Source organism: Pseudochaenichthys georgianus, chromosome 6, assembly GCF_902827115.2.
Source record: "Pseudochaenichthys georgianus chromosome 6, fPseGeo1.2, whole genome shotgun sequence".
NCBI classification, from domain to species: domain Eukaryota; kingdom Metazoa; phylum Chordata; class Actinopteri; order Perciformes; family Channichthyidae; genus Pseudochaenichthys; species Pseudochaenichthys georgianus.
Genome location: NC_047508.1, coordinates 33,115,524 through 33,143,203, shown reverse-complemented (window position 1 = coordinate 33,143,203; position 27,680 = coordinate 33,115,524). Strand labels below are relative to the sequence as shown.

Below are 27,680 nucleotides of genomic sequence, written 5' to 3'. Positions count from 1 at the left end.
TGCTCTTGCTCTGATCTGCTTATTGAGTCTATTTGTTCACAGAAAATATTGTCTTAGCCTGGGTGTAGAAATATCTACAAAGTCTCCAAACCTGTTCAATCTCTTCTGAGCTAAAAGCAAAGCCACAAGTCACATGACAGCGTTTCACCATCTTATTCAGGCACAATAATACATCATGAATCCAACAATCTATGTTATCAAGTTTAATAAAAAACGAGGACCAACATAAAAATACAGCGCAATTGCATTCTTAAGATGACTCATTGTCTAACAAATCCTGTACAAATATATACTCTGTGTGCTATGAAAAGAGTGTTTTCCTCTGTTCATCACAAGCGAGTCTCTCGGTCAGGAATGCAGTCCGACGCCGGTATAAACTGCTCACAGTGTTTGGAGCTGTTCTCCTCTTTTCTTAAAGACTCCAACTCTGCACTGCCATTGGTCAGAGCATTTTTCTCCTCCATCCTAATGTGTCTTTTAAGTAGAGCAAAGCCTGGATAACATAGGAAGAAGGAGGCTGTCCGTAAGCCCAGAGTCAGGCCCAGGTACAGTGTCCTGCAAACAAAAGGAAGCAATACAGCAAGAGGACAATCAGCAATTGGCAAAATATGGGTTAAACTAATATTTTTGAATCACTAGTGGTAAGGGTATTAACAATAACACCTTATATTTCATCTATCTAATACTTTTTAAATAAGCATTGCAGCCTAACAGGACAGCTGCCTTGGTCATAGATGTTTTGTCTTGTTTGAAAGTGATCTCTGTACAAGATATTCGATTGGATATTCCATAAAGCGTTTGAATAAAGTTCTACTAATCAATGTACCTGTAAGCTGAGGTGTTATATATTCTGCACGCTCCTCTTCCTCCACACATCTTATTCCCCCATTTGAGGCAGGTTGTGTCGATTACGGCTCCAAAGTATATCGGGGCAGGTATTCCAGCTGTTTTGAAATTCAAAATATGTTGTTACTTCAAACAAAGAACACATCAAGGGTTGCTTCGAAGTGAGATATCATTTGTGACATTATAAAATGACTAAACATACTTATTGTATTGATTATAATAAGGGTTAATAAAGCTTTTTAATTGAAAATATGTGCCTAAAACACTTGGTGACAGAAAATGATGTTTAAAATATTTAGTTTCCATACACACACATTAGTCCATCTGCTTCTGAATGTCAGCTCTTAGGAGATTTCTGTTTGTTTGACATTTGCACAGACAGTAATGTACAGAATACCAAAAAGCTTCTCACCGAAGGTACGAGTGGCCAACGAATGGATTCCAAGAGCAAAGCATTTCAGCTCAGGCCTAATACACCTAGAGACAATAATGAGGCGGTTAAAAGGAAACTCAACTTGTATACCTTATAACACTTCAAGAAGAACAATGAGGTACACTTTTTGTACGAGAAGACATAAAAAAACGCTAAGAAATAGCATTACAAAATGCTTTCATGCAAACTTCTAATTCCTGACTTTTCATTTTATTTGTGAAATATTTCCATTGACAGAGACTGTATCGTATTCAAGGTTCAATCAATTGGAGATGTAAGAAGGACACGATGAGGTGTTGCTCCAACGTATTGCTGTATGTGGATTGAGTCCAATGATTCCACAAGGGGTTTGAAGACGAACCTGACGAGCAGCATGAAGCCTGGTGTTCCTCCCAGAGAGATGATGAAGGAGCTGAGGACTGACAGGGCCAGGAAGTAAGGAAAGACTTTGTCACAGCTGTCACTGCGTGGACACTGTCCCAGAGAGGCCGTCAGGTTGACTTGTTGGGTGTCAGGCAGTGCTACACAACTGCAATTCTCAAACACCTAAACAAGAAAACCTAATGAATGATAGATGACCCACTTTCAAGGGAAAAGTAGTGCAAATACATCTGAAATGTCATTTGTTAATCTGTAGGCATCAGGGGAAATGGGTATGAGATGAATAAAATGTTGCAATTAAGCCAAAATATTGAGCTCAATTTGTTAATAAATTATACTGGGAAATCTGGATGTGACATGAAATCAGTGGTGGATGTCCAACCGTATATTTGCCGGAGCCAGTGGACGAGGAGCATCCGGCCAAACAAGGGGACACGTAGGTGATCCCGTTCTCTCCGCACACTGGATCCCAATCCCTTCTGGAGCACAAGCAGCCCGAATTACATTCGGAGAAAAGAGACTGTTCCTGATAAGACAAGCCTTCGACTCTGCATGGGACAACATGAAGAACATGCAAAAATTCATCAAATATGAAGCTACAACAAGAAGTATGAAAATAAAGGCAAAGAAAGGCAACAAAACACGAACGAGAGTTTTGGCTGTACTGAATCATTTTAGAATTTCCCCAAACTCAAACCCACTGTAGCTCCTTCCTCTGATGTTACATATTCCACTAAGACATGAGGAAGTGTATCCAGACTTCACATTCTGTACCCGGTATATGAGACTGTGACGCCTGCCACCTTGGAGTTCTCACAGCCCATGGCGAAGAAGAAGAGCGACAGGAAGAAGCCCAGCAGGGAGGTCCCAAAGGCAAATTTAGCTGCTCCCATGATACCCAGCTTGTACTTCTTCATGACAACCCCTCCAGAGAACATCCCAAGGGCCACAGCCGGGATGTTGATCATGCCTACACAAACCACAGAATATAATAGATTCTTAAAGGAACAGAGGAGGAGGATATAACATGAACTAGCAGCACCAGGCAGCAACATTGCTCCCTAAAAGAAATCAAAGTCAGAGCACTTATTCATGTGATAGTAGTAGTCTCATTCATATTTAATGCAAAGTGTATTGAAGTCATGGCATGAAACATGAAAATGACTTTAGATGTTGGAGGAAAAAAAATGCATTTCTACTCGTCTAACTTTACTTATGCTGTTATGTGGGTTGACTAATTAATGAGTCTTATTAAGAAAAAAGTTTTTTAAATAAATGCCAATAAACACAATGTCCAATGGTTTCATTAAACCTGGCTGTCATTGAGAAGCTGCAGTGTTTACTTGAGAGGGATGTGGGAGTCAGCACATAACAAATTCATCAAACACTGGCTCATGAAACCATTATGATAATCATACAGCTCTCATTTCATTGCATTCCTTAAATACTTGTCTTACAGTGAAGCAACACAGGCCCAAGATGAAATGACCAGACAGACAGACAAAACATCTTTTTAAACATTGGTAATAAACAGTCTGCTTACCCATGAGGAAATTGGCTTTTGATGCTGACTGGCCGTAGTGTTGCTCGATGTATTTGGGTTTGTAGGTGACCATCCCGATGAGAGAGTTGAACTGAATGATGGTCACGCATAAAAAAGTGACATACACAGGATTTCCAAAGAGGCTCTTCAATGTGGGCACAAATTCTGTGTGGGGAAGTTAATGGAAACCACTTAAAAATAGGCTTTGATTTACTTACAGCTAAGATTTTTGATGCTTTTCTAAACCTTTTAATAATTTACATGTTATATATATTTAATTACAATATGTTGAAAATAATAGACTGTAAGTTTATTTGAATAGTATTTTGTTAATGGGTATAAGAAAAATAGAAAATTCATAGGAAGAAAATAAAAAATCAGCTTGCATAGTAGAAAGAGGGACTTGTGATAGCACTTTTTTTTACAACCTTTAAGATTTACCAGACTGCATACAGATTATCATGCCACTACTCACATTCAAAATGTACATCATTTTAACTTGGTGTGACTATAATCATACCTTTGGCCATCTGGTGTAGATTAGCCAGCTCCTCAGGTCTGAACTTGTGCTCCATGGTTGGGGAATCTTTGATAAACCTGGTTTGCTCGGGGGTGCAGCTGCTATCGTGTTTATCCACGGGCATGGGCAGTGATTTAGGCAGGAACCAGAAAGGAACTGCAGACATGAGGGTGATGGTCCCAGCGATAAGGTAGCCCAGCCACCATGCACCCACCCAGCGGGCATCACCAGGGGTAATGGTCAGCGTCTCTGAAAAGACAAGACTCCTGTTAGCACATATGTTCATCATGAAATGTAGTTTGCTTTATGCGTGTCAGCCGCACTCCTGCCTGCCTATACTCCTTTTTAATACTTCAGGACTGAAATGGAAATATGTCATGGGACTTTATTGCGACATGAATTTTAGTCCTGTTTTATTATTATTATTTGACATATATTATATATTTAAAAAGCAGAATGTATACATTTTTAAAGTGCCTTACATACACTTATAATGTTCAAAGTCAACATTTCTAAACAGGAGGTGATGTTACTTGACTTGAACTGCCTTTTTTTCATTGTGTCTATGTATTTGTTATTAACTGTAAATGTATTATTGTATATATGAGTTGATTTGTAACCAAAAGATTTTCCGTATTGGGGATTAATAAAGATTTCTGATCTAATTGTGTTTACAAAAGCTTTAATGCGTTTCCCAGTCAGAATTAACTGTATGACAGGATTTACTCTGCTCTAAATCATTTCCACTTGGCAGGTGTGTTGTGTCTGGCACAGCTCTAGCATCCCCATGTACAGCAACCTATTTCTCAATCCAATTCTTAAGTGTTAGTGCATTTCTGCAGCGTGAACAAATGATAATCCACAACAACAGTTTACAAATCTTAACATTGTCATTGCATCAGTCATGGTTATCAGTCAGATTACTTACCCAAGTCAACATAGCCAATGTCAACATAGATCTTGGCACACAGAGACCCCAGCAGATACCCAAAGACAGGACCGATAATTGATATGGTTTGGACACATCCTAGAATATACAACAAAGAAATGTATTTTCATTTATCCACATCTAGCACCTACACACATAACATCCTATGCTTAATTTTTATTCTGTATTTGTACTGCAATACATTCCCTTTTTTGAATACAATCAATCCAAGTCTGTTTTCTTTTAGCAAAAGTATGTACACTATGCATTAAACATGTAGTCATCTTATCCCCCTATAGGACTCATCATTGCACACTGTACTGTATAGCCTAACTCAGGGCTATTCAATTACAAATTCAGTTGGGCCAGATTTTATAACTACTCAATTCAGCTGGGCCAGACATTCAGCGGCCTGTAAAAAGCGGGTAATGACACATTTTAAACCAACACAATTTTTATTCATCCTTCATCTAACAAAGGCACGTCAAAAAGTGCATAAAAACACAACAAATTAGCATTAATTTAACAGGATCTGAGGATTCTCAAAGTGCATACAAAACAAAAAGTGCACAGTTGAAGCATTACATTTTGTTCGCTTTAGAAGTAAAATATTCAGGTTATTTTTTTAACATTTTTTAACATATTTTGCATTTAACCGAATACAATAATAGCAGTCTTAATAAATGTCTTCATACATACAAAATAGGATACATATGACACATGCACATCAAAAAGTGCATTAACAAACAGTTAAAGAGCTCCAATGTAACACAAAGAGGTAGTACTGTAGCAATACTATTTTTTCACTTTTCAAGTATTTACAAAAAATAATACATGTTGGTCACATTTGACCCAGACACATTACAAAGTGCATTTAAATGAATACAAAAAGAACTGTCAAACCCTTCAGTGCACAAACCCATAACAAGGGATAAGGGTAACTAACATATGAATGAACACGTCTACTCGCTGACTTTCTCAATGGGAGAAGTGACATTTTTTGTTTTGAACAAGAGCAGTGATTTTTGGCTCATAGGATGTCAATGCAATCCTAAGACATTGGTGAAGAGTGCTGTCAGTCAGGGAGCAGCGAGTGCTACTTTTTATTGAGTTCATGTGTGAAAAGCTTGATTCACATGTGTATGTTGATCCATACATACTGAGCACACAGATCGCTACTTTCTTAAGGTTAGGGAACTTCTGTTTGTTGACATCACTCCAAAACTTCGCTGGCCCGTTGCTGCGCTGCTCTTGTGCCATGGTTACGGATGACTGCATGTCAATAAGCTCCAGTATAAATGTCCCCTCGTCGATGGAGGGGACCACTTCCTTTGCTCTGCTGGATACGCCCCCCTCTATTGCAACAGTGAAGGGGTCTCTGACAAAGCCCATCACCTCTGTGGGCAGAGCAAGTCCATCCAATCGACCGGCAAAGTTCTCTTTCAACCTCGCAATGAACTGTGTCATCACATCCGTGATTTGTGCCGGGGATGTGATGTGTTTGTGGAGCGTCGGAAAATGCAGCATCCGACCCGTGCTCAAGTCGGTCGCGAAAAGGTCCAGCTCGACTTGGAATGCGCGCATCTGCTCCACAAGATCAATGACCGTTTTGTCTCTGCCTTGCAGTCCCACGTTTAGGTCATTCAGATGTTTGAATATGTCGCTCAGAAAGCAGACATCTGCCATGTAGCTGTCGTCCAGTATGCGTTGCAAGTTTGCTTCTGCGTTCTTTTGTTTGCTGCTGCGGAGAAAAGTTATAATCTCTTCTCTGAGATCACAGAAACGCTCCAGTGCTTTGCCTTTGGACAGCCACCTGACATCATTGTGCAAAAGCAGGTCGTGGTGCTCAGCTGACATCTCTGACAGCAGCTTGCGGAATAAGCGGTGTTGGAGGTTTGATGTGCAGCGTATAAAATTAATAGTAGCCATTACATTGTTCATTGTAGTTTTGAGCTCCCCACCGAGTTTTGCGCACAACACCGTCTGATGCACAATGCAGTGTAAGGATGTTAGCCGGGGTGCTACAGCGGACCAACGTGCTGCTAAACCACTTATTTTCCCTGCCATGGATGGAGCCCCATCTGTCACAAGCATGCACACACGCTCCATATCTAGACCATTGTCTTTGAAAAAGGCTGAAATTCTCTCAAAGACAATCTCGCCAGTTGTGTGTCCTTCTAACGACAGTAAGCCAAGCAATTCCTCTCGGAAGCATTTGCCGTCGAAAAAACGGACATATATGCACAATTGTGCGGTATCACTTTTGTCTGTGGACTACTGCAATGGACATTACATCGGCTTTCTTCAGTTCTTCCAACAGCGTTTCAAACACATCTGTAGCAAGAGTTTCAACCCTACGGATGTTTGACGTGTCTGACAAAGGAACATTTTTAATAGCAGATGTCACACACGTTTTAATTTTGTCGTCATGTATCACTTCATCCACGACGGCCAGCATACACTCTTTCATGGTTTCAGAGTCTGTGAATGGCCTTTTATTTTTTGCCAAGATCCATGCAACACGGAGAGACGCCGCTGTAGCTCTTTCTTGGGCTGTGAATGTTCGCACCATGGTGGTAGAGCTCCGGTTGTAACATGAAATCAAACTCTGCACTTTTACCGCCCTCTCCTGAGATCCTTCGGGGAAGTTTGTTCGGAAAGTCGGGTTTGTCATTGTGGTGCCTCCGGAAATTGTAATCTTTAAGTACCGCAACGCACTGATTGCAAATTAAACACATCGGCTTGGCGTTTGGATTTGACGGCTGAATAAACAAGTATTTGTCGGTCCAGGCAGGGTTAAACTGACGGTTTTCATCGTCAAGTTTACGCTTCAAAGTTGAGAGAGACATATTTTAGAGTTGCTATCATAGGACCACTCGACGTACTTTCAAAAAAAGCGCGCCGTAGTTGTTGTTTGGTTGTTTCTAGGCAACGCGGAGTGTTGCGTTCATGGTCTGTACTAGTGTAGGAATTTGGCCACGGGAGGCTGGGCCACTCGGGTGTTGCGTTCATGGTCTGTACTAGTGTAGACATTTGGCCACGGGAGGCTGGGCCACTCGGGTGTTGCGTTCATGGTTTGTACTAGTGTAGACATTTGGCCACGGGAGGCTGGGCCACTCGGGAGTTGGCTCTGGGCCGCATCTGGCCCGCGGGCCGCCATTTGAATAGGCCTGGCCTAACTGGATGGTCCTCACTTAGTATGCGTAGGATGCAGCATTGGATTTTATCATTGTATAAAGCCATTTTAGGTAAGCTTCCACTGTATATTTGTGCCAGATTTGTTCCAGTTTGTGACTCTTACAACCTCAGATCCAGTGCCTGGATACGGGTCCAGGTTCCTGCTGTGCGGAATGAGGCTGGAAAAAGGAGTCTTTTTTATTATGGTCCTTGTCTTGGAATGACCTTCAATCAAGCCTCAAACTGAGGGCACTTGTCCCAATAGCGTGTTTTTAATTGAAGTTGTCTGAGGTCCTTACCACCAGCTGCTCTTGCAGTAATAAGTAGTGTACCCAAATATGCACAATGTAGTGACTAGTGACTGCTTTTCGTCTTCTTGTTTACTTAGTTGTGTTTTCTGTATTTTATATGTCTGTGTTATGTGTAAGAACGTGTAACGTTGCTGCCTTCTTGGCCAGGTCAGCATTGTAAATGAGATTTTGTCTCAATGTTTTCATCTGGTTAAATAAAGGTTAAATTAAAAAAAATCCCAATTCATCCTTAGTACATCCTATTTTCTTATAATACACATGTACAGTGTAATGGAAATCCACTTATTGAAGGAACGGCAATGATAATGAAGTGACCTTTATTAATGATACCACGTGAAGCTACTAACATAGCAAATAAGTAAGGTGCATTACCAATATAGAAGGCGGCATTCTCTGTTTGTGCGTAATCATCAATATAGGAGATTCCCAAAGGCTGTACTGGAGTCTCTCCAATTCCCCGCAGGATATTTCCCAGAAGCACATAAATCCACATTGAAACACTGGACTCTCGCTCACAGCCTGCAGTTCAAAAAGACATTTGAAGTGGATTAAGTATTGAGAAGTCAAACCCTCTTGAAAATGATCAAAAACGGACAATTAATTGAATGTATGCATTCTCTTCAATATTACTTCATTTTTTTGTTAATTCATATTATCAACCATGATGAGAAATCTGGTTTTGTTGCATCATATCTCAATGACAAAACTCTAGGAGAGTCAGAGTAAAGTAGAAAGAAAGAATTTGCCAATATTCCCAAATTGCGAATGGACACATTTTTTCTTTTCTTTTACTAAGCAGCCTATTCTTACCTCTAGAGTTCAGTAACGAGGGACTGTCACCTGCCCTGGTGGACTCAGGTGAGCTTGCTGGACATGGAGAGAGGTTATTGGTTGAATTCACTGACCATCTAACTGATGTTTCGATCTTATAGCTGCGTAAAAAATACCAATGTGACTGTTAACAAGGGAAGGGAGAAAGCATCAGGTATCGTTAGATACTTACATAGTGAAGCACAAATACAAACATCATTCTAAAAATGCATTACAGTCAATACATTGGCTTTGTGGTGCTTGAATACTTAAATGAAATACATACTGTACATGGGAGAAGTTTGTGAGCTACAATGCATGCATACAGATTTGACATTTATCTTACCGGCCAATGAGGAAATGGGGCATGGCGATCAAGAAGGTCCCAAAGGACATCAACACACAACCAATTGCTATGATCTTGGGCCGGTGGAGTTTGGCACCAAAATAACTCACAAAGGCAATGACCAACAAATTCCCTACAAGGTTGAGATGATCAGTAAAGAAGACAGAGGTGAGTCAATGTTGAAAAAATGTATACTAGTATAGTATTCTTCAGAGAGAAAATACAGAATAAATTATCTAAATGATACAAGTTGGTGTTAAAACCTCTTGTGAACCCTGTGTATTGTTCTGATTAAGCTGCCGAACCGCAGCTCAATCGCGGCTCAATCGCGGCTCAACCGCGGCTCAATCGCGGCTCAATCGCGGCTCAATCGCGGCTCAATCGCGGCTCAATCGCAGCTCAATCGCAGCTCAATCGCAGCTCAATCGCAGCTCAATCGCAGCTCAATCGCAGCTTAATCGATAGCTAACGCTATCTTCAAGAGATTTCAAAACAAGGGATATTAATTTATATTTATTTAGACAACCATATCAGACATTCGCCTTGATTTAACCAAGGGTATATTAGTAAACAGTCCGCAGTTAATTATACCTCCAAGGTGGGCACATTAATGCTTTTTTGTGCGTCTAGGGGGACCCAAGTTCCCATCAGCAAAAACACGTGGGTTTGCTATCCTGGCTCCAAAATGGTGGAATGAGCTCCCCATTGAAATCAGGACAGCAGAAAGCTTACACACCTTCCGGCGCAGACTGAAAACTCATCTCTTTCGACTCCACTTCGAGCGATAGAATGACTAACAAAGAACTGCTAACAGAGCACTTATATACTAATAAAGGACTGGCTTATCTAAAGCCAGTTGAGTGGCACTTGAAATGTTTGGCTCTATGAAACCTGATGTTCTTATATGATTCTGTTTTCTTCAAGGTTGTGTCTTCCTGGTCGAATGTACTTATTGTAAGTCGCTTTGGATAAAAGCGTCAGCTAAATGCAATGTAATGTAATGTAATGTCTACATACCACTGCTAAATGGGTGTCTATAATTTACAGTATCAGTACCAGACCTACCAGAGAACTGTATAGGTTTTGATCAAAGCCAGTGTGAATAAACGTATTTATCTAGAGCATAAAAAGGCAGTATTTGAAGTCTAGTCCCCAGTCTGCATTTGAACCAACCATCACAAAATTCCTCCATTTCCAGCCGACATTAAATGTTCTACCCTTCAAAGGGTTTCTGGCTCATTAAGAGTCAACTAGGTACACAACCATTGTGTGTATTCAAAGCTCAGGGGGCGTTGTGCGGATGCTTTAGTGCTCTCAGGCATGCAAGTACTTATTCTTGGTTTATTTGCATTAAGGCAAGGCAAGGCAAGGCAAGTTTATTTATATCGCACTTTTCAACACAAGGCAATTCAAAGTGCTTTACAAAAAACAAAAGACATTAAGAAAATGGCATTTAAAATCAGTCATTAAAAATAAAAGCTAATAAAATAAACATTAAAAGAAAAAATACATGGATAAAAGTTAAAGTGCAGTCTAAGATATGAACAGTTCAATTAAAAGCAGCGACAAAAAGAAAAGTCTTCAGCCTGGATTTAAAAGTAATATGAGTTGCAGCGGACCTGCAGGTTTCTGGGAGTTTGTTCCAGATATTTGGAGCATAATAACTGAATGCTGCTTTACCATGTTTAGTTCTGACTCTGGGGACAGAAAGCTGACCAGTCCCTGAAGACCTGAGAGATCTGGATGGTTCATAATTTAGCAGGAGGTCAGAAATGTAGCATTAGCATCTTAATGCTCCAAAACTATTTACCCAGTAAATAGAGAGACACATTTGCAATAACGAATTGAGATACTCACCTACTTCAAAGCTCCCATCTATGATTCCGATCAGATAACTGGGGATGTCAAATCTTCTTTCTAGTTGTGTAATTGTGCTCTTCATGTAGCTGCCAGATAAAGCCTTGGCAAAGTAAGCGAAGGACAAGGAAGCAAGGAACCTCTAGAGAGATACAGAAAGAGGAAACACAACAATGTGTCAAACACTGTGGCCCTGAATGACTTATGACTACATTTAAATTTGAAATCGTATGTTTTCCTGTTATATTACATTATTTTAAACCCTGTAGCCTAAACATCTCAGCGCAACAGTGGAAAGGTAAACAAAAATAAAAGGAAGGTGAACTGAAAAGAGAATATAAAGACATGAAAAAACAATGAAGGGATAGAACATATATCTCCAAAAAAAATGTGAACAGTATGTTTTTAACAGTTGATTACCCTGAACTTTAAGTATAATTCAACTTAAAAACCAATACAAATAAATACAAAACCGCGGCGCAGCCGTAACGCACCGCAGCCGTAACGCGCCAATCAGCGTCGTCGAACCACGTCTGTGTCTGCATATAATGTTCGTATTTAGTTTCCTGATTTTAAATGGGAATTCAGTCATTTGGGTTTTCCCAAAGAACCGGTGTTCTGCAGATTGTGTGGGCCTACTGTACTGTTGCACAGTTTACTGTAGAAACTATGTCCAGGACAAGGTATTTGGAAGTTTTGGAAGATTCATAGCTAACCACACTGAAGATTATGGAGGTATTGATCAGTCTTCTCATATCTCTAACATCACCAGAAGTCATAATTTAAGGGACCATTTCTCAAAATGTTCCCCGTGTGGTTTATTCACCATTACAATAGCCCCACCTAAAATAATTTCCACCAGCCGCCACTGCTAAGGACACTGACAGTCAGTAACAAAGGGAGGATTAGAGAAGCCAACCCCACTAGGACACAGATTCATCCACTGCACTATGAGCCGACAGCCCGACTGACATGAAGCATAATTGGAAACAGGTGAGAGGAAACCATAGCCTACACTCTCAGGGATGAAAATAGCCTGAGCTCTAAGGAGTAGCACAACCCTATACAAACCACCTTTCTTAGTTAACTGAATGTCGTTTAGAGGCAACTATGAATTCACACATCACATCGTTTTGACATGGTGTTGTTATATTACAATTCACAGATGAATTTTAAGACATCAACAATGATGAGCAATGTAATGTAATGATGAGCATTTATGGTCAGGTAGTCACACACAAACCGGTTTGGTGCCTTTCACAAAACACTGAAAACAGATGTTGTGTTTCCAGGGGATGGCTTTTAAGGTCACCTATTATGCAAAATCCACTTTTTCCATGTCTTTTATACATATGTGTTCCCTCTGCGTTAAGAGATTCGGAAAGTTTCAGCAAAAAATATTATCTCTTTTTTCCTGATCCATTTATATCAAAATCGGTCTGAAAATGAGCTGATCTGATTTTGGCCACTTTGTGATGTCATCATGTTTCTGGACATGTTTCATTGCGGTGATAATGAGGGTAGTCAATAGTTTTGTTTTGTTACTTCACAGTTTTACGACACATTTTTTTTTTTTGACTTGCAAAATTATCTTTTAAATTGACAAACATCATAGGCCTATGTGTAATTTGTGGCACAATTCAAACGGTATCGAAAGATAATCTTTCTCTGTCAATTGACTTCAATACATAATTTTTTAGAAATAAGGTCCCATGGAGGCCCACCGGAAGGGGAGGGACTTCGCCACTCTATGGGCATCTTCCAACGCCGCTGTGTGGACGGGCCGTACTGTGAAGACGGGAGAGCTTGTTGGTCCCTCTCTACATTCACAGAGGGCCCGCTATAGTAACTCAATGAGAGAGTAATGTCAAATGCAATACAATTGACCAATCATATCTTCCCTCTAAATGGGTGGGCTTTATTTTCGCGGACTTTATGACAAGATCCGCCCGCTGTGAGGTTTATACATGTGTATAAAGTGGTGCAGTGACTTGTCCTAAAACCTGGAAGTAAGCTGCGTTCGGGTTCCCTCAATACAAAAGCAATGGGATTTCTCCATAGGATTTTGGAAAATAGCTCGGAATAAGGTCTGTGGAAAACGAACCTGTTAGATAAATGCACGTTGTGTTCAGCAAGATAATATCCACACAGGGCTCGAGAGTAACGGTTGCCATTGGCAACCATTCAGACAAAATGTCAACCACTCTTGGCCACTTCAGTGGCAACCAGTTTTTAACATAAAGAAATAAGGACAGCAAACCGCTAACTGTGCACCCCAAAATAGATAAATGTTAATTATTTGTTGTATTAAGAGTGATATTTAATTATTGTTGTGACCAGTCGGAACCTGATATACTTAAGTTGCACGTGCATTGGTGTGATTACGGTGCCAGAAAGCGCGGTGCGCCGTGTGTTTGTTTTACAAAAAATGGCGAAGCAAATTAAGTTGTTTGACTGTGGGGTAAAAGGTTCGGCCAACCCGTCAACATCTCAAATGAATGTTCAAAATGATTCAACTGATAAAGATCAAGAACCTGAACGAAAAGCAAAGAGGACATGTGTAAAGTCTTGGGAGGCGAAATATATATGTACATTCTGCTGCGTGCGTTGTGCATTCACTTCCGGTAAAAATTCCTGCAAAATAAGAGTCCCGATCTTATTACTACCAAAATAAAAGTGCAAAACAAAACTTTACCATATAAAAAGAATGGCATACAAATATAATCACTTCTATAAAAAGGTAACACATGTTAAATATAGTTAGACATATTAAAGGTAATTTACAGCATTCATAATTAATATCTAATTCTTAACTGAATGGTTTTCATTTATTTAACATTAGAAATGTATTAGTCTGGCCAATCCAAGACTTCAATGCTGAAGGGCCAATGGATCTATGGTGGGGGTCAGCACAAAGGTCAAGAAAACCCACATTTTAAAGGGAGACAATGGATGACCAAGAAACTAGTGACTTGCTCAATTCATTTGTGAGGGATCTGTGAAGAACATGACAACAGCTGGACTACTGGTATTTTGTATACCAGCAATTGGGGATGGACAAGTTTCCTACCACTTAAGTTTCAAATAATTGTGTTAATTACTTATTGTAAAGCATTTGAACATTCTTTTGTGTCACATTTTCATTATTAAGTTGATGTATAACTAGTATCTTCATTATTTAAAATATAAGGTGACTAACCATATTTTCAGTTTTGGCAACCAAAAGCTGATGCCTGATTGCCAAACTGGCAACCACTTAAACAAGTTAGCGTTGAACCCTGCCACATGTGTACCCTACTTTTATTATTTTAGAATCATAAATCTAATCGATAGATCTATGATCGATATATTTATGATTAGCATACGTTTGTTCATGATGGCTCACTTCAGTGATAGTGATGACATCGATGCGAAATTATTGACCGAGTCATTTTCAAGATTGAGTTACAATGATAAACTGGAGTGGCAAAGGATCAGCTGAATGACCCGCCATCAAGTACTTCATCCAAAAGGACAGGAGGATGGACTTTGTGTTTAAGTGATTTGATCATCAAAGGTAGGCCTAAGTCATTTTCAATGTGGGCTGCCGTGCCGACTTAATTCATTTGTAATTGTTACTTGGCTGTGGGTGCCCTGTCATGATAGGTGTTTATATAAATGGTGTTGTTTTGTGTGGTAGAGGGTCACTGTCATTGAGACGTTAAGCACCCCGGGCCGCTGTTTTGATATTCTGCTGAAGTATACGCTGTGACGTAATAACTCTTCTTTTTTTTTTCTAGGGAATGGGGGTGGGGGTCAGAGGGCCTAGGTATAAACGTCACGGCTCGCCACTGCTACAATGCATGATCTGTTTGATATTTCAAGCCAAACACTTCGGAGACATCTTTTGTATATATCTTACTTTTGAAAAAGAGTACAATGCGGGTCTTTTAAGTGTAAGCACCAATGAAATAGTAGATTGTGAAGTTATGTGGGTATACCAAATATAATGTAGCTACTTAGATCCTGAACAACATGAGTAACTAGAGAATGCAATTCCTGAAGAAATTTCTTGTGGGAATGCTTTATGCTGAAAAGCTGATGCTAAACTGCTATGCTGAAATGTAATGTGTAAGAAGAAAGTGAAGAATTTAGATTGAAATTATACATGAACACTGGGGGCTTGAATGCGTGATGAGAGAAGAAAATAAAGTAAAAAGGCTTGGAAAAGCAGCAGAATATTTGAACTGCAAAATGTTGAACTAACTTGATGGTGAATGATCTGTCGCCATGCCAACAGCATTTGATGACATCCCATAATACGCTTAGATGCGTTGATGGCTGCATCGTTACCAAACATGTGAAGTTTTGGGCCATTTGGAGCATTTTCACTGAAGTTATGAGAAAACCGTGTTTCATGGCGAGCATTGTGTTGCCATGACAATGACATTTGAAGAAATCTCAAAACTGTCCCGTAGATGTCTTCACGGCTGGACTGTTAGCATGTGAAGTTTGAGAACTTTTTGAACATTTTCATAGGAGTTATAGCGACATCGTCTTTTATGGCCATGGAAACGGCATATGATGAAACCCCATAATTGACGTAGAGCTGTTGAGGGCTGGACCTGTGATATACAAGCGAAGGTTGGGGGACAATCGGACCGTGTCCATTGGAGTTACAGCGACATCGTGTTTTTTGGTGAGGGATGCGTTTCCATGGAAATGGAATATGATGACACCCCCATAATTGACGTAGAGCTGTTGGGGGCAGGACCATTAACCATTATCTGAAGTCTGCTGCTCTGAGCATGTCAGTTGGAGTTATGACATCATCGTGTTCCATGACACAGGTGTTTATATTTGAGCTAACGACGTGTCCAGAGATCAAAGGTTTCCACGGTGATATATAAATAAATATGGCAAAGGCTCAAATTTGTTGAACAACACATTTGTAACAGGTTTGTTAATTGACCAAAAAATATGAACTGTTGGAAGATTGAAAATGGGATTATTATTAGGATTATTTGTAGGTCATTGAAAAGTAGAATCATTTAGAAAGTTGTGAACAGTCGTGCATCGCTGGTTTTAAAAGTGATTTATAAGAGTCATGTTTAAAGGTGGGGTAGGTAAGTTTGAGAAACCAGCTCGAGATCGCTAGAATTTGAAAATACACAACCGGAGAAAATCTGCCACTTCCTTATAGAGCCCCTTCTCCAACACACACGAACGCGCACATGACCAATGAGGGCACGAGATAAGTTTGTGCCCCGATGGAAGGCTGACAGGCAGGTAGGCCATACAGTATTACGGCTTCTACAGATGACATTTTTTTATGGATTTTTTGTCAAAGCACTTAAGATATTCATTGCTATCGGGATGTTAAGAGCATTCCATGGAATATAACAACAAGTGTATCTCGAGCCGGTTTCTGAAACTTACCTACCCCACCTTTAAAGATGTGCAATACTTAAAACGTTTATAAAGGTCCTCTGAGTGTGTGTCATTAGTTAGCTGATAAAATGTTAGGGATAAGTACCTTGACATATTGACTACAAGAGCTTGAATCAAACAAGCAACCTTGTATTTGAAAGATTAACTGACATAGCAACAGTCGCACGTATAAGTGCTGTGGCTGGGTACTTTAAAGGGTTCATGAATAGAGGGGATTTGAATGTGAAATAAGAACAAGAAAATAAAAGTCTAAATGCATGAAAAAGCGGCAGAATATTTGAACTGAAAACTTTAGAACTAAAAGCATAAGTCACCAATAATGTCTAAAATATGCAGTGTTGGGACTAACGCGTTACAAACTAATGTTACTGTAACGCAACTACCTTTTGCGGTAACTAACGTTACTAGTTCAATCTGCTCGACAAAATATGTTTGTCTTTTTTATTTTCCTGCGTTGATGGTTCTTCAGGACTGATTCTTAAGCTCTAATCACACTCTCGCAGACTGGTTCCGGCTCCAGAACCGGACCTTACAGCCATGTTTCCGGCTCCAGAGCCGGACCTTACAGCCATGTTTCCAGCTCCAGAACCGGCCCATACAACCATGGTGCCGGCCCCAGCGGCCATGGTTCCAGACCCAGCTCTGGCCCCAGCTGCCATAGTCCCTTCTCTGGTCCCCTCTCTAGTCTCTTCTCGAGTTCCCCCTCTAGTCCCTTCTCTAGTCCCTCCTCAGGTCCCATCTCTAGTCCCTTCTCTAGTCCCTTCTCTAGTCCCCACTCTATTCCTTTCTCTATTCCTTTCTCGAGTCCTAACTCAAGTCCCCTCTCTAGTCTCTTCTCGAGTCCCCTCTCTAGTCCCTCCTCTAGTCCCTCCTCTAGTCCCTCCTCAAGTCCCTTCTCAGGTCTCACCTCTTGTTCATAAAATAATATATATATATATAATCCGCGTGGAGGACCGTGGAGGACCCATCAGTGTATCCTCGATTATAGCTCCTCCAGAGAGTCTCCTCGACGCTCGATCCTCGGCCCTCGAAGTGCATTTAGAGAAATTAGATGTCCTTCAACATGGCGGGCTGAAATTAATTTCCGGGTCACTACTGGAGGACCGAGGATTCGAGGAGGGGAAATCCCAGAAATGAGATACGGCCATGGTGTCGGCATTTTACCTGATGGCAACATCTCAAGAAATTGTCTCCACTTACGGCCCGTCCACACAGCGGCGTGCGTTGACGCTTCACCATTCACTTTGAATGGTGTGACGTCACTTTTAGCCGAAATGCATCGTGGGAAGCGACGTGGAGCGTAGCTGGCGTGGCTCGCTGCAAAAGTTGAGCAATGTTCAACTTTTGACGCCTCGGCAGAAGCGTCAGCCAATCGAATCATATGCCAGTACAAGCTCTAGCCAATCAAACCGCTGCTTGTGTGTCAGGGGCGGGAGATTCATGTGATTGGTTGTTGGTCGAGTTTCAGACACGCCCGCCGGCAAGCGTCAGCGCACGCCGCTGTGTGGACGGGCCGTTATTGACACGGGGAATGGTATTGTACAACAGGGAACATCCTTCAAGATGTCTTCTTAAAACATACTGTTTTTTTAAATTGTCATTCATTTGTTGCCTCATTGTTGCTATGGACACCACTCTGCTACGGTAATGTTTACCTTTGTTACACTGTTTTTCTCTTATTAAATATGGTTTGCACCAAATCCTGTATATTTTGGAACTAAAAATATCATATTTATCAACAGTCTTGTGGTGATATAGGTGTAATTTATTTCTGATATTATTAACTATATATTTAAAGTTCATTAAAGTGTTTTACTTTTAAAAACTTGGATGTAAATATCAGAATGCCTCAAGGTTCAAACATAAAATAAATAAATAAAATACTATGTCATTCTCTCCATCTAACAAATTGCTCATGTTATAATGAAATACAATCCTAACGGGGGCTTTACAAACATAAATTGGCAGCGTGTATGTGCTACAAGCAGACACAACAGTCATCTTTAGGAGTGCATGTAGTATCAAAAGCACCTCAGTTAGGTTTATTGCATACGGAAGGAAACCCCACAAAAAGGCAGCATGACTGAAATTCCTTGTTATTGTTGCACAAGTATTTCACTAAGCAGCTTTCTAATGATTGTCCAGTGCTCCTACTAATCCAATAAAGAGGTACAGACCCTTTATTCTGACCTCTTTTACTGGAGCAAAACACTTTGTCCAAGGAATTTCTCACAGGGACTTAATATCCGGTCCAAAGGGAACCGAGAGCAGATCCACTCAACACCTCTCATGGACACAAGCTAGGCTTCACCAGGAACAGGCAGCACCTGTTACTCAAGGTGTTCAAACATTCATGAATTTGAATCATAACACGAAAAAGGAACCTAAAGTTTCAAGGCTCTTTAAATGACATCTATAGCTTTAAGATATGTACACACTTCATACTGTATGTACACTGCGTCCAGGGCCGGCCCTCGGCATAGGCAGTATAGGCGAATGCTAAGGGCGCATCAACCCATAGGGGGCGCCGAAAATTGAAAAAAAAAAGAAGTTAGAAATAAAAAAAATATATTTTTTTTTTATTTCATAACAACACAATTTCCCAATTTTGGATCAACAAAGTACATCTTATTATCTTATACTAACAGAACTACGCCTATATTGCGTACAGCACCCATAAACTATGGCACACCCCCCCCCAAAATCAAGTTGAACTGCCCCAGTCCGAGTAAAAACCAAAGGTTTATGTGAAATTGTTCTTTTTTTTAAATAATGGTTTTAGTGTGCAATTATAGGTTTTAATTTTGTATTTGTATTCATTTAAAATAAATCAAACTCCCAAAAAACGTACACAGCTTCTGTGTGCTTTTATTAACATTGGAATTTACTGTGTAAGCGGCCGCGAGGGGGAGAGCTTGAGAGAGCTCTCTCCTGAAAGACTGAGAGGCTCTGATAACCTCAGCTCAGTGAGGTAAAGGCACACCTTTATATGATCATTATAGTTATAAAAAAATAAGAGAACAGGTGAAAAACGGGTATAAAATACTGACAGTACAAAAAAGTTGTTATTAATTAACAAGAATACAGTTTGAAAGGGGAGTGATTTGTAAAATATCCATAAATAAAAAGAAAATCTGCTTACAGTTCTGTTTCATATGGGTGTTGAGAGATGTATCCATAGATCTCCTAATGTTGCTCTCAAAGTGCACCAGATTGATGCTTTTAACTTCAATATAAAAAAAAAAGTCTTCCCGGGGGTGCATGCCCCCGGACCCCCCTAGAGGAGCCCCCCCCCCCCACTTAAATCATGTTCAAATGGATAGGGAACTAAATACAGTTGCACACATCTTGTGTCAATATCTTTGTTTTTGTGGTCATGCCACAACCATGCACGTGCGAATCATAGTGAGTGTCTGTATTTGGGGGGGGGGGGGGGAGGGGGGGGGGCGCCAGACAAAATCTTGCCTAGGGCGGCAAATTGGTCAGGGCCGGCCCTGACTGCGTCTCTCTGACATACATGTGATCTCGATCATAGGAGTGGTATTTGTGTGACCCCCCTCTAGGCTAGTCAAATGACAGGCTTGCTCTCTGTCCTTTGAGGCTGAAACACTTCATACATGTTCTCACACAGTTCTCGAGTATATCATCCGGCCCCAATTAGCCAGCTGTGTGGTGAGTTTTTGCCCCTCTCTGCCACTTTAAATATCAGATGTGTGCACGGTAAAAAACAATACATTTGACATAGATAAAGAATTTTGGAAATAAAGTTATTTCTAAGAAAGATCTAAATAAAAGCCTTCTTATAATTGTGGTAGTCCTGTGTTGTCTTTATGAAAATGTAATTTGTTTTAACGCCATATTTTGTACTAATTTAGTATTAGGAAAGCCATATGCCAAATTGTTGACTAACTGAAGTACAACAAACCCCAAATTCAAAACAGGCGTCTGACTTCAGTAGAGGTTGTTTTATAAATTCAGAAGGGCTTGTCAGGGAAGAGCTAGTTATTTTATTATATTTTACAAAAATGACAGTACCTTCAGGTTGGGGTGGCAGGAGTTCTTCACTGTGGGGGGGGTGGGGTTGTCATCAGGAGTCCAGCTGCCTGCGGCCGTGTTGTCCATTTTCTTCATGGCAGCCTCCTTCTTTACTTCACTATGGCTGTCTTTACTCACACCTGTTGGATCACATTTAGATATAGATGGAAATATCCTTGATGCAAGTCCAAACAAGATGAGCAGAGCATTACATGTTCTTAACCTCCAGAATAAAAACACTTCTAAAACACAAATTCCACTGATGTTTAAGTACATGTCATGGCATATAATTTACAGTACAATGTGACTGTATTCATATCAAATGTAACAGATGGCATACTCTAGAATCTTCCGGGAAATAAAAACAAGCCTTAACAAGCCAATATGAAGCTCATTAAATACAGTAAATGGTATTTTTCATACCGGGGAGCAAACTGTATTTTCACAAAAACATTCTTTCCTCTAACTGCTAGTATAATCTTGCCTTAATAGCCATAATTATACTAAGAGTTTATGAGTTATAGTGAGGGTTGAGAAAGATAATTGAAAAAAAGTAATGAGTGACAGAAAAATGTGCAATGAGCTTCGGGGCTTTGATCATCGAGACATTTTCCTTCCGAAGTTCTGCTGAACTTGCCATGTGTTGAGAAAGATAGAGAGATCAGAAAGTCAGAAAGAAAACATCACCATGTTAAAAGTGTATGTGTTTTCACTATGAAATGTGAAACGATTTGTATACAAGAGAGATCAGTGCTGTGACACAGTCTAAAAGCCAGGGTGTTTATTCAGTGACAAGAAAAGTCCCTATGGATCCCTCCACCAAACCACAACATGGCTTTGAACTGTGCATGAAAGAAAGGCAGCTGCTGACATAAAGTATTTCATACTCATCTAACCAAGACCTGCATACCACATGCGGAGACTGTGAGGCAAGTATTTCAGAACAACAGTCAAAATATTTTGTGTTTTGAAGATTGTATCTCCCAGACAGCTACATAATCTAATGTGTGCACCATTAAACTGCCTTCCTGGAGAGTCATAACAGGATAACCTATTCATGTCCACATAGGAGGTAATATTTTGCATATAATAATGACACTTATTTGATCATTGTGTTCAAACTGGAGAAAATAAATACCTACCATTTCCATGAGCAGCTACTGTATAGTTCAATCTTAAACTCCCTGTTTCTTCAAAACACTCCCGGGTCTGGTCATGAAATGTTTTGTTGGTAAACTCATGAAAGAATCAAATGTACTGTCTAGTGCCCTACTGTAAATATAATAATAATAATAATAATAATAATAATAATAATAATAATAATAATAATAATAATAATAATAATACTACATGTTATTTATATAGTGCTTTTCCTGGTGCTCAAAGCGCTTAATATAAAATGTGTTATCCAGTAAACCTTTAGAGCTTGACTGCTGTTAAGCATAATCCTGTCACGATTCTCAGGTTATGTCACGTTTGTAGTTTTGTCTGTGTTGGTGTTTTTCTTGTCTTTGGGTTTCCTGTCTTATTGTGTAAAGTGTTCACCCCCGTTTCCTGCCTGTCTGCTTTCTGTCTGTTTCCCTCCCTGATTACCCGATTGTGTTCACCTGTTGTCCTTGTGTTTCTCCTCCCCTGTCCAGCTGTGTCTTGTTCTGTGATTACCCTTCTGTGTATTTAGTCTTCCCCTGTGTTCCATGTCGGTTCATTGTTTCCCCTCCATGTCTTTCCACGGTCTGTGTTCCTTGTGCTGCTCGTTGGTGTTGGATATTTTGGATTCTGCCTTGTTGTGCCACAGCTTTAATTTATTTAATAAAGCTCGCTTTTCGTTATTCTGCATTTGAGTCCTACCTGCTTCACCCATTCGTAACAGAATGAACCGACCACATTTGGACTCAGCAGATTTTAATGTTTTGGCCCCACAGGCGGAATGTCTTGGGTACTCTCTGGAGTACATTTGTTACACCTGGAAGAACGCCTCATCTAAACGGGGTAAAGAGGCTGCTTTGAAGGAGGCACGCCGGGAGGTTGCTCGCAAGCCCTGGCTCAGGAGCTTGTTGCCCGAGTGGCTACAAACCTTTACAAGTAGCCCTGAAGAATTGTCACAAGCTTATAACCCTTTCCTGGGATCCGACTACTGTCCTGTTGAAGGTCCACAGAGTCTCCAAAAAGCCTCTAGGAGACGCAGGGCCAGGATTCCAGCCCGTGCTCCAACAGCCATGATCCCAGCTTCAGTTCTGGTTTCCACAGCCATGGATCCATGCACCAGTACCGGCCCGCAGAGCTATGTTTCCTTGCTCGATTACCTGGCCCACACAGCCATGGTCCAGGCCTCTGTTCCGGTTCCAGCGGCTCCAGTTCCAACCTCAGACCTTTTCTCAGGAACCCGTCTGGCGTTTGGAGGTCCACGGAGCCTCCAAAAGGTCTCTGGAAGATGCAAGGCCAGGATTCCAGCCCATACTCCAGTGGCTCCGGCTCCAGTGCCGGTCCCAGCAGCCATGGTTACGGCCCCAGTCCTGGTCCCAGCTGCCATAGTCCCTCCTCAGGTCACTTTCCTAGTCCCTTCTCTAGTCCCTTCTCAAGTCCCTTCCGAAGTCCCTTCCCGAGTCCCTTCCCAAGTCCCTTCTCTAGTCCCTTCTCTAGTCCCATCTCCAGTTCCCTCTCGAGTCCCCTCTCCAGTTCCCTCTCCAGTCCCCTCTCGAGTCACCTCTCGAGTTCCATCTCTAGTCCCTACTCAAGTCCCGCCTCTAGTCAATTCCCTAGTCCCTCCTCTAGTCACTTCTCGAGTCCCCTCTCCAGTCCCCTCTCCAGTCCCCTCTCGAGTTCCCTCTCGAGGTCCCTCCTCTAGTCCCCTCTCTAGTCCCTCCTCGAGTCCCCTCTCTAGTTCCCCTCTCGAGTCCCCTCTCGAGTCCCCTCCTCTAGTTCCTCCTCTAGTCCCTCCTCTTGTTCCTCCTCTAGTCTCTCCTCTAGTCCCCTCTGGAGTTCCGTCTCTAGTTCCCCTCTCGAGTAACGTCTCAAGTCCCTACCCAATGTCCTGGTCTGTTGGAGGTTCCGCTGGGGGTCCTGCCAACTCCATGTCCTGTCCCGTTGGAGGCCCCGTCGACTACTCCTCTGCCGGGGGTCCTACCAATCGTATGTCTGTCCCGTTGGAGGTCCCGCCGTCTACTCTCCTGCCTGGGGTCCTGCCAGCTTCTTGTCCTGTCTCGTTGGAGGTCCCGCCGTCTACTCTCCTGCCGGGGGTCCTGCCAATCCTATGTCCTGTGCAGTTGGAGGCCCCGCCGACTACTCTCCTGCCGGGGGTCCTGCCAACCCTTTGTCCCGTCCCGTTGGAGGTCCCGCCGTCTGCTCTCCTGCCGGGGGTCCTGCCAGCTCCTTGTCCCATCTCGTTGGAGGTCCCACCGACTGCTCTCCTGCCGGGGGTCCTGCCAACCCTTTGTCCTGTGCCGTTGGAGGCCCCGCCGACTGCTCTTCTGCCGGGGGTCCTGCCAGCTCCTTGTCCTGTCCCGTTGGAGGTCCTGCCGACTACTCTCCTGCCGGGGGTCCTGCCAACTACTCTTCTGCCGGGGGTCCTGCCAACCCTATGTCCTGTGCCGTTGGAGGTCGCGCCAACTGCTCTCCTGCCGGGGGTCCTGCCAATCCTATGTCCTGTTCCTCTGGGGGTCCCGCCGACAACTCTTCTGCCGGGGGTCCTGCCAACCCCTTGTCCTGTTCCGTTGGAGGCCCCACCATCACCTGTCTCACCAGGGGTCCTGCCAACTACTGGTCCTCTTCCGTGGGGGATCCTGCCGAAGCCTGTCCCACTGGCTCCGGTTCCTGTTCGGCGGACACCGGGTCCTGCCCGGCCTCTGGAGCTGTCTGGTCTTTGCCCTTGAGCCCGGCCCCCTGAGTGCCGCGGTCTTCGTCCTCGGGCCCGGCCCCCTGGCTCTTCCTGCCGCTGCTTTTGCCCTCATGCACGGCCCCCTGAGTTTGCCCGCTGTGGCCTTCGCCCCTTTTTGAACTTTGCCTTGCCCCCAGGCCGTCCACCCGAGACCCCCTCCTTGGTCTCTGCCTTGCCCCCGGGCTTTCCGCCCGAGACCCCGTCCTTGGTCTCTGCCTTGCTCCCGGGCCTTCCGCCCGAGACCCCCTCCTTGGTCTCCGCCTTTCCCCCGGGCCGTCCGCCCGAGACCCGTCCTCCAGACCCCCTCCACCCACCCTTTCTTGGCCCTAGTTATGTGTCCTCCCTCCGATCCCCCTCCACCCACCCTGCTGGAACTTTTTTTGAGACGTCTGGGATCCGTCCCTTGAGGGGGGGGGTTCTGTCACGATTCTCAGGTTGTCACGTTTGTAGTTTTGTCTGTGTTGGTGTTTTTCTTGTCTTTGGGTTTCCTGTCTTATTGTGTTAAGTGTTCACCCCCGTTTTCTGCCTGTCTGCTTTCTGTCTGTTTCCCTCCCTGATTACCCGATTGTATTCACCTGTTGTCCTTGTGTTTCTCCTCCCCTGTCCAGCTGTGTCTTGTTCTGTGATTACCCTTCTGTGTATTTAGTCTTCCCCTGTGTTCATGTCAGTTCATTGTTTCCCCTCCATGTCTTTCCACGGTCTGTGTTCCTTGTGCTGCTCGTTGGTGTTGGATATTTTGGATTCTGCCTTGTTTTGCCACAGCTTTAATTTATTTAATAAAGCTCGCTTTTCGTTATTCTGCATTTGAGTCCTACCTGCTTCACCCATTCGTAACAAATCCTGCATATAAAATCAAAGAGGTGCATAAAAGGCCGTAGTACACTACATGGGCATAACTCAGTGAAACCCACTGATAAATACTTAGATTACTGGCAAATTCACTATGATGTTAACTTTGAGGTGGGGTAGGTAAGTTTGAGAAACCGGCTCGAGATACACTTTTTGTTATATTCCATGGAATGCTCTTAACACCCCGATAGCAATGAATATCTTAAATGCTTTGATAAAAAATCCATACAAAAATGTCATCTGTGGAAGCCGTAGTACTGTAAAAAGCACAACCAATCATTTTAGCCGGCCCGGTTAAATTAACTGGATGGCCTACCTGCCTGTCAGCCTTCCATCTGTGCACAAACTTATCTCGTGCCCTCATTGGTCATGTGCACATTCGTGGGTGTTGGAGGAGGGGCTCCGTAAGGATGTGGCAGATTTGTTCCGGCTGTGTATTTTCAAACTCTAGCGCACTCGAGCTGGTTTCTCCAAAATTGACCACCCCACCTTTAACTATGAGGCCTACACCAAGAAACAGGGTGCAAACGTTGCATTATGGGTGATACCACATGCACTCAGGCAGGGCCGTCCCTGGCCAACATGAGGCCCCACGCAAAGTCATATGATGAGGCCCTCTGTTTCTCGAGCGTCAACGACGACGACGGGGGGTGGGGTGGTGGGTGCTAGTGGAGCCTTGCAGCGGCGGAAACCGTGCCGCGCCACACTAATTGCGCCACATAAGCGCGCCGCATCTTTGGCACAGTTGAGGCACCCTCTTCAAGATTAGGCCCCCTCCGCAAGGTGAGGCCCCACACAGTCTGCATGATCGGCCTGTAGGGAGGGACGGCCCTGCACTCAGGTCAATTAGTCAATGCATATTGAGTTACCAGATAAGCATCTGTCGATAATGCAAAGCCCCTGCTGTTTCTCAGCTGTGTGCACTGTCTGTAGCGGTTAAGATGAGCAGTCAGTCGGCCCTTTTCTTCAGGAAGATGCAACAACATGACATATTGAGAAGTGTCAAACATAGAAAAAGTTTATAAAATAGACAGTGTGTTTCATACCCAAACTACCAGAGCCTACTATTTAGAAGGCAAGACAAAATACTTGGTATCCCTATATGTCAAATGCACTAGGCAACAAGTACCAGGATATCCTTAAGCCTCTGTCCCATTATGTAAAATACATACAATAACTTTATTTGCAAGAAATATTGTTTAGGTTTTAGTTGTTTTCGACTGGAAAAGACTATTATAATGTGAAGTTTGATTTATATGTGTTAAATGTACCCAACAAAAAATAAATTAAATGTTGGATTAAAGCTTACATTTGGTCCATGTTGTTATTTTCAAAAAGTAATCACTCCAATAAAGCATAGCAATTGAATTGACGTTGACATTGCTTTGACGTATGCCGCCAATTGTTGTCCCTTCAGTGACGTTTAAATCACATGTTTTTTGGTGGCGTACGTCATAAATAATTGGACGCAGTTTTAAAAGTATTATCGCATTTTTGTGTTATTGATAAACAAACTTTTCAACATCAGTCAAGCGTTGAACGTATTTTATTTATTGTATCTATTTTTTCAATTTCAGTTTTTTGAGTTAACCATTTGTTCTAATGCACAAATGAAAATGCGCATAAAAAGCAGGTGCCCTCAAACACACCTGATCCCGGATAGTTCCTGGCTATCACTATCACATGCATTTTTAATCATCTCAAACCATATCCCAGCAACTTCACTTAACTGCAGTTTTGTAAACAAACACGTAAACTGTCAAGTGAACAATATGCGTAATTGTCAGTGACAGACAGAGTATTCACTAAAAAGAACATCATGATACTTACCCAACTCGGACAAACCCTTTCCCCTCAAGGCGTCAAACTTCCTATTTTAAAATCGGTCTACACATTGAGGCAGAATAATCCTGTTCTGTCACAAAAGCCTTCACCGGCACACAGTCAGACCGAGTCACCTGCTCATGCTGCACGACATGCTCCTCTGCAGCGGAGAACAGTGTGTTTCTTGGAGGAATTGACAGGGAGGGAGAGGCAGACTGAGCAGCGTGTTCACAGCGAGGCACGTGATGCTAAACAGAGCTGCGAGCACAATTTACCAGACAGTGTCCCACATTCTCACTTGGCTCTAATACAATTTAAGCCAATACATCTTATTCCAAAAACATCTGTAAGGAAACCGTCAACAGATAATTATAAAACAAATTCTGACAAACACCTTTTTTATTTTTCAATATACAGCCTGAAATGGTATGCGACGCTCAGGATTCGAACCCACGGTCACGCAGTGATGTGGATATGGAGTGCCTGCTTTAACTACGGAGCTACACAGCAGCTTCT

General features: G+C 42.3%; 1 protein-coding gene across 2 annotated transcripts; it reads right to left on the bottom strand.

Moving 5' to 3' along the window:
• Nucleotides 1-221: 221 nt before the first annotated feature.
• Nucleotides 222-27,317, bottom strand: LOC117447563 (solute carrier organic anion transporter family member 1C1-like). 2 transcript variants are annotated; one of them, XM_034084307.2, is made up of 15 exons: nucleotides 27,171-27,317; nucleotides 20,618-20,757; nucleotides 11,153-11,294; nucleotides 9,296-9,428; nucleotides 8,950-9,071; nucleotides 8,512-8,658; nucleotides 4,652-4,750; nucleotides 3,724-3,972; nucleotides 3,204-3,368; nucleotides 2,435-2,630; nucleotides 2,043-2,208; nucleotides 1,641-1,825; nucleotides 1,259-1,323; nucleotides 827-944; nucleotides 222-555 (listed from the first exon to the last, which is right to left on the bottom strand). In XM_034084307.2, exons 2-15 carry the CDS (start codon nucleotides 20,711-20,713, stop codon nucleotides 330-332), a joined length of 2,109 nt encoding a protein of 702 aa, XP_033940198.1. In that variant the 5' UTR covers nucleotides 20,714-20,757; nucleotides 27,171-27,317; the 3' UTR covers nucleotides 222-329. The 2 variants fall into 2 exon arrangements, with proteins under 2 accessions (XP_033940198.1, XP_033940199.1); XM_034084308.2 differs by lacking the exons at nucleotides 8,512-8,658; nucleotides 8,950-9,071; nucleotides 9,296-9,428.
• Nucleotides 27,318-27,680: the final 363 nt, after the last annotated feature.